Source organism: Bombus impatiens, unplaced genomic scaffold (assembly GCF_000188095.3).
Source record: "Bombus impatiens unplaced genomic scaffold, BIMP_2.2 scf_0543, whole genome shotgun sequence".
Lineage (NCBI taxonomy): Eukaryota > Metazoa > Arthropoda > Insecta > Hymenoptera > Apidae > Bombus > Bombus impatiens.
This window is the reverse complement of record NT_176962.1, coordinates 233,554-247,305: the sequence shown is the minus strand read 5'-3', so window position 1 is coordinate 247,305 and position 13,752 is coordinate 233,554. Positions and strand designations below refer to the sequence as shown.

At 37.6% G+C, this 13,752-nt stretch overlaps 1 protein-coding gene across 1 annotated transcript in view; it reads right to left on the bottom strand.

Moving 5' to 3' along the window:
• The window catches only part of LOC100740750 (neurogenic protein mastermind), a gene marked incomplete at its 5' end in the record, with an annotated part of 247,459 nt that overhangs the window by 13,581 nt on the left and 220,126 nt on the right, over window positions 1-13,752 (bottom strand). Inside the window, 1 exon segment of the mRNA XM_024369169.2 lies at window positions 9-212. Within this exon segment, the coding sequence (XP_024224937.2) occupies window positions 9-212 (204 nt within the window).

Sequence of the window (13,752 nt, the reverse complement as noted above, 5' to 3'; positions counted from 1 at the left end):
CCCGCGGCTGCAGCCGCAGCTCTCTGCCTCAGACTTTGCTGCGTGAAGTTGATCGTTTGAGACTGAGAAACCGAACAATACGTGTCCGTTTGCCCGGCCGGTCCTGACTGACTTTGGTTCTGTTGCTGGTTAAAGTACATGCCCTGTTGCGCCGCCACTGATACGCCTGGCTTCAGGTCGCCTGTTAGCTGCATATGCTGACCCGCAGACACCTAGAAACAAAGGATTCGATAATTAGTAATGTTCTGATTTGATTGGAAGATGCTGATTGATATTAAATAGTAAAGTATTTCGTATTTCAACTTAAGTATGTGAGAATATTTCCTTTTGTGAAAACTTGGTAATTGGTAATATATGTATATTCTGAGGTTTAATTAGACGGTGTTGGTATAAGTGAAATAGCAAATTATTTCATCCGTCAGCTTGGATATGTGCAAATACTATTTTAGAAAGATTTCATAATCAGTCACATTCTAGTTTGACCAAAAATATTGGTTTTAATTAAGTATCAAAATTTGGAGATTATTCACTTGGGTCTATGCAAATAGACATTTATAATGTTACGAAGTTTAGGAAGAAACACTGCGTCTTAAGTAATAAAACAATCCGAATCGTAAATACAGAAGATATTTAAATTTCCCTCCGGTGCAACAAATTCGCTTCTTCAAATAAAAAATCGTAAAATTCTGGTAAAGTTATTTACCATACTGTTATTCACCCAACAGATCTCACAAAGAATATAACACGAAGATGGTACCCCGTTGGGGGTAGCCACCCACATGATAAACAAACAGCCAAAAAATTCTACCAAATGTCCAAATCGGACAAATTGTGAATGTAAACAACTAAGTAAAAAAAAAAAAAAAAACCGTTACGTCGCGTGAAATGGTCCGTGCGACGTCCTTCAATGTCTGACCGTCAAGGCCCAAGCCCCATTCGACAGACTGTCAATAAACTTATTAGCTTATTAGCTTGCAGGAGCCTTTAATCCTGCAAGTATTTTCGGTTTATAACTGTTATTTAAAACAGTCCTTAGGTTTATTGCACGTCCTTACAAATTACGGAGAAAGCAGATGGGTGTCTAACGGAAAAGCCGGTTTTCCCATGCACAAGTTCACCCCCGAGCCACGTCGGTAGGAGTCTTCCTCCTCCAATCTTCACTTATTAATAATGGCTATAACCAATGGGCATCGCGGATCGTTGCCCTCACTGTCGAAAAGTCTGAACAACGAATCCACGTCCTTAGTTGAAAAAACACACCCACTCCGAGCTTTCCTCCGTAATCATATAAGAACGAACTTATTCTTCATCGTTAGAATAGTCAACACGTCATTAGCGGGTCACTATCCTTAAATCAATCACTTACTTAACTTATACATACGCCTCAGTGTAACTCTATAAGTGTTGGAAATATAAAGTTTATAACCCCGTTAATCGCAGCGTTATACTACCTTAACCACCCCTATTATCTCAACGGAAATCAGGGGATCGATCTTGTCGCGGCGTCGATTATTATAATCGCAACGGGAATTTACACATACCGTTATGAATTCTGAAATTCTACATTTTTCCAACATATTGCGTTACCAAATTTATTGCCACTAATTTGCCTGCTAACTCTACTGTAATACTCGCTTACGAAATATAGCCTAATTCTATCGAAGTATCCCAATCGCTTTTTAATCCTTTTACCACGAAAAAACGGCTACAAAGGGTTCCACAAAGGCGAATTTTATTGCATTTCGACTGTTCCCGGACGGTAGTGATCGCGTACGAGCTCGGTATGATTTGGCACTAAAGGTATGATCCACGGTCGAACGTAGATCAGATCGACCGGTGCTTTTCATCCAGAGCTACAGAGGCGAACAACGGATCGCCACAGGCGGGCTGGAATTTGGTTTCTAGCAAAAAAGCGGTGGACAAGTGGCGACTATTGTCCTGTCGTCGCTCGTTGCCCGGTCAATGATACAAAATGGCTACCGTTCTTCAATATCTCATCCACCGGCTGGCGAAGGGAAAAAGGACAGAGAGGGAAGTAGAAGGCACGAGCGTAGTCCCTTGTATGGCTTCGATGACTCTTGACCCCGACAATCGAGTCGTGGTAATCTAGTCCGACTTTAAGCCTCCCTTAATTTTTTGTTTTGTACGATCCAATGGACATCGTGTGCTTAATTGTAATCCTCGAACGAAACTATCGTTTTGGGAAATTATTTAATTATTTAAATTATTTAATACTTCTATAACTCGAAGAATAAGTCTCGACCAACATTTTTGCATTTATTGATTTTGGCATTTATTTCCATGTTTAACAGTAATCTTCCTGCCTCCACGTGTTTCTTAACAACTTATATTTGAGGTTTAAATGTTTGCCAACTGGACTCGACATTTTATTTCGTTCGATTCTTCTTTTCGATAATCCAAAGATACTGCAAGCGCAGAAAGGACGTATGGAAATAAAATGAAAATTACAAATCGACACAGTACAACCTAATCTCAAACATGAATCGGTGTATGCACCGATAAATAATTCTTGTTCTATGGTACGTGTATCTGCGTCCATTATACGCTGTATCTTACATTATTCCAAGTTACGAAGATGAACGAATTGAAATTAGAATCAGATTATCAAACGGCTATCATATCCTACGAATTAAATTCGTTCTTTGCGAATTTCTAACGCGAAGCATCGCATAATGAGAACACACAGCGTTCCTCTTTGGCCTCGGGCCACTTATTGGCTGTCTCCACCAATCCTTTGTTCGTACGCACCATATGGAAATTGCCCCGATCCGGTACCTCGTCAGTACTTTATTACAGCGAACGACTTATGACCGACGTACCTAAGTGTCACAAGGTCTTGGGCGCGTGCACCGGCCACGCATAATCGAGCCAAGCCTCAATTGTCTTCTATATATATTAAATTTTCAATTCTACGAGCTTCTAAATATATCTTATACGATGAAATATCGGAACACGCCTTCTTCAACGCCTTCGTATCACTCTTTTCTTCTTTTCTTTTCTTCTCTTGCTTATACGCACATGATCAATTATTACAGAAGTACAAAAAGTTTTCCATTTTAATTTTTCTAGTAAATCTTGCATCTCGCTCTAAAATGATTGGATATATCAACATGCAATCAGTTTCAATATTGGATCGTTCGCGATTGTTGAAAGTGGAATCACCTATGAGAGATAAGATGCGTTTCCTTGGTCCCGTCGGTATCTTAAAAACTATAATCATTGTATGGAACAAACAAAAGAGCATAGTCTTCGATACTGATACACAATTATCTCTTATGATTGCTATATAATGAACAGGCGATTTTTAGAAGTTGTGATAACATAGTAATTTACGATGAACACGCTGACTATATCGACTTATTCGCAATTATTATTATTACATCTTGTTCTTGAAAAGAATGTTTGTTAGATATTCCTTAGGCTTCCGAAGTAGAACATTTCACTTCGGTTCCAAAATTTCGAGTTAGTTTTAAATTAAATAAGTACGGCTTCTTAGCGTAATTTCATTCTAGGAAAATCAACGCTTAAAACCCGCGACATTAGAAACAGCAAAAGCTCTTTCAAAATCCTTCTAAACACACGCAGTGAATACCGCGTATTTTAGTAATTCAGTCTGCAGAGGGTAAAATATTTGAATATCAAAAGGTGGTCGATTATTCTAGAGAATTTCTGCATGGTCACGCGTCCATTTCACCGAGACAGCGACGCGCCCTTTTGCGCGGACCATGCCGCGAATAATCTTCATTACGGTAATTAGAGACTCGACGGTTGCGGACCTCCTGTTTCGACGCCACTCGTTCTACTGCTGGTAACTACCATTATGTCAGGTGCTGTGAAAAGTAAATAATTCTCTCCCGTGGAGTCTGTCTGACTGAGCGTAGTTGCTTTGCTCTTTTATGTTGTATCAGGCAATTTTTGTCATTAAAACCCTTAGCATGTTTGAAGAAAAAGTTAAAAGATTTGTAGAGAATTGGTAGAGGATCGGTAGTTAGACTAACGAGAACTTGCTGTTGCAATCCGTTAAATATATTTAAATTAAATAAATATAAATATAAATATAAATATAAATATAAATAATGTCGTTGAGACGCTCGTACAAACGTATTCGCTAAGACAGTGTATAATCGCTGATTAGATCGCTGATAGATATAGGTCGGGGGAGAGCCGGAAAATTCAAATTCGACTTTGTTCGACGGGTGCACGTAGCGGCGACATAGTCTTGCCCAGAGTTTATTTATCATTACATTACGTGTATCCTAACGATCTTGATACTCCGAAACAAAACAACAAGATGATTTGAACTGTCCTGTGACTCATGCGCCGCTACAGATTCAAGGTTCAAGCTTATCCGGAGGATTACTTTTGTATTCGTTCCTAGAATCTAGAAAGAAATTTCTTACTAAATATTATAACCAGCCCTATTTTGAATATTTTATATATTCTTGCACATTATGTAGAATCTGTGCGTTTCTGCATCCTTTTCCCCACAAATTTAGAAACATCCGCAGTACTCATAAATCTGACCTAACTGCTTTCCATTCTCCCATCGCCAACCAATCTCCTTGCAACAATTATTAATCCAAATTTCTCTTTTCAACCTCCGTAATCCTTAATTCCTATCGCATAACGGCAAGAAAAAGCCAGTAGTACAAGGGTAAATTGCAGGAGACCATCACGTAATCCGCATCGTCTCACGAAAACGAGCAACCGTGTAAGATGGGAGGGGGCGGAAACACCGTAGGCTTTTAGTTATGAGGCTGTAGGAGAAAGCTCGTACCCTGGTCGGGTCGCGCATAATTAGCCTAAATCACGACGGGATGTCCCGGTGGGAGCTGCTGGCCGCGACATCTGCATAGCACGTGTCTTGTTATCCGCTGCTTACAGAGAAGGAGTTTTGGTGAAACTGCTGGAGCTTCCGCGGACAAGGACGAGCTCTGAACCGACCATTCAGACGGGAATACTAATATGGAGAATGGGTCTGGGACAAGAGACGCCTTCTACGGGCCATAGGACACTTTAACGCTGCTTTTGGCCTAATCGAGATTCAGACACGGTTGATGGTCGTTTCGTTCCTCTGGTTATTGTTGTTTGTGTGAGAATAAAGGCTTAAACGCGTTCACAGCGAGTCGTGAACGCCAGTCAAACTGCGTGGATTAGTTCCTTTGCGGGGTTGCATCGTCAACATTTAACCAAAATGAGGCAAATCTTGTGATTCGCGTGTCCTGGATATTGTATATCACGTCAATCTTAACTGGTTTCAGCGAATAGTAAATTGGTATCGTGATACTTGGCGAACGAATTTTCTTAGACGAAAAGGAGAATCCTGTGCATTTTTGCATTATTAAATTAATTGTCGAATTTTTATTCTAATATCTATTATGGTAAATCCATTATCTTTGGATGTACGGTAATTGATTTCTACATGTGATCTCTCTATGTACTTATAGCTCTCATCTTTTAGAGAAAATTTTCAAAATGTTTCATTTTAAGCATTTCAAAATTCCTTCGGATCTTCTAGCATTATATGTACCATTACGCACCACATTTTATTTCATCCATAGTTTATTGTGCATAACATTTTTCGAGAACTTCTTGTTCTATTATAGGAACAAGAATAAAAGAATTCAAAGCTTTTTGTCATAGAGAATAAACCATTACTGCCAGCAACACATTAACGTTCTCAGTTTTGACATAAAAATAGCCTTCTTTTTTCACGAACGTGTCATAAAGTTTCCAATGGAAATCCTCACGTGTGGGAGTCTGTACCATCGGATGAAATACAGTGTTCGATGCACTCACCAGTGGAAGTAAATCGAGAGAGATCGAAAGAGAGTTTAATGGTGTTGAAACAGGTTGATGAATGTAGCGTGAAATTGATGAGATGAAGTAGTGATGAGGAAGGTTTGATTTAGAATGCTTGATTGGTGGGGATATTTAGTTGCTGACAAAATAATTAGTTTGAATAATTGGGGGAGAGAGATAATTGAAAGATTGATCTGAATTAGGTCTATAGAAAGGAAGCGTTTATTTTCTTAACTCTCTGTGGTACGTTTAACGAAACAAAAAGAAAAACAGTTTGCTAAAAAAAAGGAAGAAACCTACAAAAAGCCAAAATTTCATAGAAAAATTCTTTAAATGAATGTAAATTTAATTTATCATTTACTCCGCTTATCTTGTTTTTTAAAAAAAGCGCATTTGTACTACTTCCTCATTAACAATAAATTCTACAAATAATAAATCATACTACTTTTCTGCAAGTACCGTAACAATAAAAATTAACTTCCAACCTAATATATCCCTATAAAAAACCCTCAAAACTGAAAAAGAAGGAAAATCAACACATTCTTCGTTCCAACCCTACAATCAGAATCCTATCAACCCTTTTTCCCTTCCATTCTCTCCAATTTTTCTCAACCTTCTCTAAAAATTCCTCGCGTGCTCCCATTTTCTCCATCATAATATTCCTCGATCGAGCATTATCCTTTTCTTTTTTTTTCACGTACGTGGGTGAAACGCGGACAGTATACGGGAGCGAGAATATTCACGCGCGAACGAGCATGTAGAGAGCACGAACAAAAAGAGGGAACACTTTCCGAGATTTTCGCGGATCGAGTATATTTCCAGGGTATTTCCAATCGCGAACGCTGTGCAATCGAGCATCGTTAATGACGAACGGCAGCCATTAACGATCGACGCGTATTCCTCGAACGATTCAGCACTTCGTACATACCTTCACGTGAACACAGAGGCTTATCGATCGATGACTCGTGTCCGGGCGCAGCCATAAGCGCGGTTGCACGCGTTGCACCCGTGATACGCGTGTGTTTCGCATAATCGCCATCTTTGCTATTATGTGGCTTGTATGCAGGAGGGTCAATTGGCGAACACGAGGCAGACAGGTTGACAAACTTGTTACGGATGATATTTGGCCGCAGGTATTGCAGCTATTCGAAATTAGAGGCTGCCTTGACTATTAGTTATTAATTACACGAACGGTTAGCGCCGTCTCGTGTAATTAATAATATCCATTCGAGCCGGTGATTGCGACTGACTAAGCGCCACGTTATCGATCTCAGGAATATTCTACACCTGTGCTGGTGTCTCGTCTCGTGTTGTAACCAGAAGCAAAATAGATGAATTTTAGATGAGTTGCTTAGTAACTTATATAACGTTGTGTTTTCTTTTCTCTCTTTTATTACGGTAATTTTGATCAGTCAAGCGATCTTAAATTATTAGAAATCGTCGGTGTAAATTAAATTTCAATTTAGCGGGAACGATTACCGATCGCACAACTTGAAGATGATTCGATATTTATCTGTTTCTACTCGGTTAATCTGATGTCGACTGTAAGTAATCGTGTTAAGTTAAATACTGTAAAATCATAGATGACGAGCAATTGAGACAATAAATGCATCGCTTTATTCATTCAGTACGTTAGTCATCTCGAACAGTAAAAATATCAGACCTTCGTTCTTTCAGCTTTATAATAGTTTGTAACGAAACGCGTGCATAAGCTTTTACGACGTAAATAGGAATTTTCTACGAGAATTATTTCCAAGCATACAACATAGAAAAGTAAAACCCAATTGTATCAACGAGAAACGCATTAATCAATTCAAATATAATTCCCTTAATCTCAATTATTCGAAACGATCCTATAAGATTGCACATCTCAAGTTCTCCAAAGTCTACCAAACACCTGATAGGCATTAGTCGACGCTAGATAAGATCGTTGAGATAATCGATCGCTATTATTAATCGATGTCACGCTGGAATGCAAATTATAAGCGGAAGTAACACCGGTCGAAGCAGCTTTATCACGACTGGAAACGTCAAGTTACACGCTTGAATGCGCTTATAAGTCCATCGTCGTCATTGCATGTTGCACAGCAACCTGACTCACGAGCAGAGATCTCGCGAGAATCGCGTCGCGACTAATATCACGATGCAGTAATCGCTAATCATAGCGCTCGTGATTTGCATGACGATCTACGAATATATTCTTGCTGAAGGATATACCGGGGGACGATAAATTAGTAGGTCTTTCAGCTTCTGATTTTCGATCGTAGTTGGGTTGTAACGGCGAGGAGAGGATGGAGATGTCGGTATGAAGTTGAAATGTAGATGTTGGTTTTGTAAAATCTACAGAGATGAAGTTGATGGTACGGGAAGTGAAATTGAACGTGGAATTTCAGAAGTTGTTGAAAGTAGCTTCTACCATTCTAAGTCGTTCTATAAATAAGTCTTTCTGCTAGATGCTTTGTTAAATAGTTTGACTATATGTGAATATATTTATGGTTGTGTGTCTATGAGATTGAATTTTAAGAAATGAACTTTTAGAAATAAATAAAATTTCTGCCTGAGAAGAAGTACGATAGAGATAAAATGTAATCTCTGATACTTTTTTAAACTGAAATTCTTTTAATTTTCTTTTAAGCTTCAAATTATCTTGGCGTAATTTTGACGGTCTCTTAACATAACATTTAATATAAAATTTGAACAAACCTTAGATCGAATATCTTTCGATTGTTTTATTTTAAATAACCAGATATTTTCATACATGCAACAAATCTATCCATTTTCTGTTATCTTCGTTCAAAATGATACTCTAACATAAAACCTCGATATAACTCAACTTAACGAAGCTTTATGTCATCTATTAGCATGAAATCATAACATTCAGCAATTTCCCCTTCCAAACAAAATGTATAATAAGGAAGTTGATTTACAATCGATGAGATTTCCAAACAACCAAACAGTAAGACGATCTACAGGAAAACATGACGTTGTCGATCGTCACCGGAAACCAAACATCCCGCCGCGAGGAAACAGTCGGCGAACGTACAAAGCAGTTAGTTCATAGGAATCCGAGGCTGCTTAATGATCCACAAATAAGTATCGCTGCCTAATGATCCACAAAACCATAATGGAGTTATGTAGAGGCAGCGTAACATCGCGCTGCGGGAGAACGACTATCGAGATATTGAAATAAGTTGAAAACGAACAAAATCGTACGCACTTGTGCGTATCGGAACTCTGCTATTCTCGTCGCCACCAGTGACGCGAACATGATTTTCTATTCTTTCATTTTTCATTTCTTTCTATTTCTTCGTATGTTTCTCTACATCGAATTTTTTGCTAAGTTTGTTATTAATTAGAAGTCAATTTTACACATATCAATAATAATTCCACTTATCTTCTATTACTATTTCGCCTAAGTTCTAGCATTAGATGACTGGTAGGATCGAGATAAGTTCTAAGTAGATTCTCAACGAAACCACCACAGAGTCACAAACACTTTTCTCCAAGTGAAAAATGCGGAGAGATGTACATTGATATTCCATAATACATTGCATATCGTACAAAGAAATATTTTATTTGCTGAAACATTTTTGTACGCAGACGTCGCTCCGAGTCAGGTCGACCTTTAAATGGACATTTTCTGACGGAGGATCCAGTCTGTTTGCAACGAGAAATCCGGATTGTACTCGAGAGAAGTAATCCTCTGCTTACATCACTGGACGCACGTGTTGCGTTGCTCAAGGTAGAGGAAGAAAAGAAGATTCTGTACATAGGTGAATTGCACGAGTCTCTTCAGACGGTGACCTCCGTTTTCGTTTCCACGCTGTGCGATGTTGACCTCCACGATATACACATTCAGCATGGTAATTCGACTATCGTACAGCAAACAGTGGAGGATTCCGTTGGTGGATATAGTAATGAAGAGCGAAATTGAGAATTTTACAAATTGAAGATCTGTACCTGGAGAATTTGAGAGATGCAATTCAAGGATAGGTCATCGTGAGGCAAAAATAGATGTTGAATTTAAATGGAAATGTGGATACTGATTCAAAGATATGTAGTAGCGCAGATTGTGGGCGTAAATGATGAATGTTTCAGAATGTAAATTGCTGCTATCGTAGAATATTTGAGATTGGCCGCATATTTGAAATATAAGCGGAAATTTTGACGACCTTTTGCGTTCTCAGTGTGGGAAGGAAATATCAGAGTTCAGTTAGGTTACTATGTGTAGGTGTGACGTTCTCTTGTTACAAATCGCTGAGCAAATTTCGATCCTGCCGAAAGTTTATTAAAGGCTAAAGGATATTTACGTCATTTTAAATAACGCTCGCGAAAATGTCACTGCACGCACAAGAAGAAAATCAATTATCCCACGTAATAAAACCTGAAATTGTAATCACGTAATCAACCGGTTTCAGATTGTTACATGTCCCATGGAATTCCGGAATTGAAGAAAAATAATCAACTACCACATTTCTTAGCTTGTGGAACTTCTAAAAAGAAGACTAGTAAGATAAACGGAACTTTTATTGATATCTGTACAATTACTTTCCAATTAATAGCAAACTTAGCAGAATATTCAGTGTTGCATCTAACAACGAAGATTAGGCAACCCGAAAGTTATAAAAATTATAAAACTTTGCGTACAAATAAAATATCTCATACGTAATACAACCCGATCTTTCGTGCTATAATTCGATTTTAGGAGATGAAGTTATCGTCTGAAAAAATGCAGTATTTTTTTTCGTGAAATATCTCAAGAACGAAGGAAAAAAGTTTTCTATTTATATTAAAAATGAATGCAATTCCTTATGTTTGATATTAATCATGGGAATATTTCTAGTTCACTGTCAAACAACATCGATTCGTGGACCAAATGCTGAGATATTATAATACACAGATCGATAAAGAGGGTTCTCGTGAAATTACCGAGGGTCGAACGCTGGCTTCGCGATTCGCTTTTTATCGGATCGCGACATCTCACGAACGTAGGTGAAATAATTAATCCGAGGGATTAAGGCGGAACGGAATACTCGAGCAAATTGAAACGGGAGCAAAGCGTGCATTTGCAATTTGCGGTTCGATTCGCGAAAACCTGTTCACCGCCACGGTTTTCCACCAGCAACGGATTAAAGTGGAATCGATTTAATTGATTAGGCGTCATTTGAGTTTGTTAGGTTTCTATTAAGCGACACAGAACGTGTACACGATCACATGGTTTGCAGTATATAATAACTAATATAAAATAACTAGGTAAGTTTCTCAAAGACGGACTTCCTTCTTCATTTGAAGTAACGTTTAAATAAACTCAAACTTCAGCTAGATTTACCTCCAGTAAAGGGTCACCATCAATACGCAGACTAATTTACACGTATAGTATACGTAAAAGATATATGTACGAATAAGAAAAGAAAATCTAAAATCATTGATTTTGTTTAAAAGATCTTATAAACCGTATCGTTATCCTTAAAAGTAACGAAACAGCAGTGGTCAAAATGGCCGTTGGCTAACGAACAGGAAGCTGTGAACACTGCAGCGGAATAATCCGGTCGAAAAGTTAACACCGTGGAACAATGGCGTACTTGGTGCTTGCGCTGCTGCATCATGTAATCCCTCTCACAGAGAAAGAAACGAGAAACTGCGACGAGAGAATCCTTGATACTTGCTACGGCCGAGAGAATTGTAGCTGGACTACGCAAGATGAATTATACAACCTTCCCTTTTCTAATGCGCTTCCGTTGATCCTTTTAACTGTACAAATATGAGCATCGCGTGATTATCTTCGCGGGAACGATCTTCGAAATGAAGACCTTCACCGTGGACGTTGAAATCAGAAATCTTGGGAGTTCTCGAAGGGATTTAATTTTCAGATTTTTCCTGATTGTGTGGAAATAATTGCTCCTATCAGCATTTTGTGTTCTCTTCATTTGCGAAGTCAAATGTTTGCTTTGAGATTGAGGTTGAGAAAGCGGTTTGATAAGCATTCAAGATAAAAACTAACTAACTAATATGTAGGTATATTAAAGATAATCTGGAGTTGTTGATCTAAAAAGCCAGAGATAGCATTCTCGATAAGAAAATTTACGTACTTAAATATCATTACTGCGATGGTAATAAACGTAAAATAATGAGGGCATTTTTTCTTGAATAATTATAATATATATGTTCTAACCCTTTGAACAAATATAGAAGATTGTTACGAAGAGATGATTAGCGGAGAAGTACCAAAATAGATATTTTTTGACATTAACTGCTTGAATAAACTTTCGATACTTTGACCTATAGATGGCCTATAAATAGCAGTACTCCAACTTATTAGCTTTTTTAACAAGTTACTTAAAATCTGTTACAGTTTCGGAACATTTATGACAGTGAGTATATTCAGTAAATAAAAAATACTTTCGATTGATATCTTAGAATTAATATCTATTAGAATAACAAATAGTTCTAATTTCATGAATTGCTATCTACGCGAACCAAGGGCGGAAACTAAACAATCCTGATGCTACCTTGAAAGCAAAAAGGTATCGTCGGTGTCCAACCACGAAACTACGAGAACCGTGCCCTACTGGCAAATAATCCAATTTGAAAAGTTAACCGAACAGCACAGCGATACAGTCGAGGATACGTGATAATTCCTTTTCCCATAGGAAATAAGGGAAGAAAGGGAAACGAGAAAATCGCTACATACTTCATCCGATCTGGTAATATCAGAAACAGTACATATACACCAACAGATATATTCTTCCCTTTTCTATCTTTTATTTCCGACACATTCGTATCAAGTAAATCATGTCTCAAACAAATACAATGTTTGCACGAAAATTAATGTTACAAAGTATATATTTTGTATTAATACAAAAATATGAATTTTCTGTGCTTTATTAAAATATTACGGGCGTGGTATGTGTCTTTTGTATCATATTTCGTGTTGACGTATTAATTGAAGTAGAAAATACATTTTTTGAAAGAGTTGTATGACTATGATGGTAAGATGAATTATGATTTCATGAAGTAGAATAGCGTGCATTTTAGGTCACGTAGTGTTAAGACTGAAACGTTTTAAGACTGAAATATAGATCGTTGGAGTTATTCACCTAGTTTCGAAGTTCCATCGAGCTATATACCCTTTGGCGTACACTTTCCAGGATGTGTAAAATATGAAAATTATGCAAATGGATGGTAGATACTTGCATTTAAATAAATTATTCGGAAAATTTAAAAATTCACAGGATTTTCTTTTTAACACAAAAACGATAGCTCTAAAATTCTTCGAAAGACTAATCGAGCTAAAAAAAAAAAAAAAAATAAAATGGTAGATATCACTGAATAATATTATTTAAATTAAACAAAAAAATGTCAATATTAACATTAAATATGATAGGACAAATTTCATCGTATTCTAATGAAAATCAGGAAAAAAAGAAACTCTGTTGAACAAGCTGTGCAGCCAGCGATCAAAGACGAGTGCGCACTATATTGTCGAGAATAATCGCGGGAATAAAACGAGGGAAAAGAAACTGGACGGAGGAACGCAAACGCGGAGAACTGTAGCTCGTCCAAGAACCATGGAATCGTTATTTCTCGCGCCTAACCGGTCATCCACATTCTACTTGGAGCATTCACACGTGCATCTCGACAGCTTCAACTCGCTATGGAGAAGTTCATAAGCGTATCTCTTTCGTTACCAGTCAGACACATACTTTTCATACAAATTTTCCTTCAAAGCGTTCTTATCATTTTTTCACATTATAAAGCATAATCAATATAGATATAATTTATATTATTCATAACATCTTTCTTCATCAATCAAATTATGAATTTTATTTTCAAAATTTCATGTGTTAAAATTTCATGCTTGTATAACCATTATCTTCAAAAATTTCTTCCATTTCCTATCTTACTGTACCCACTTCCTTTTCATTATCT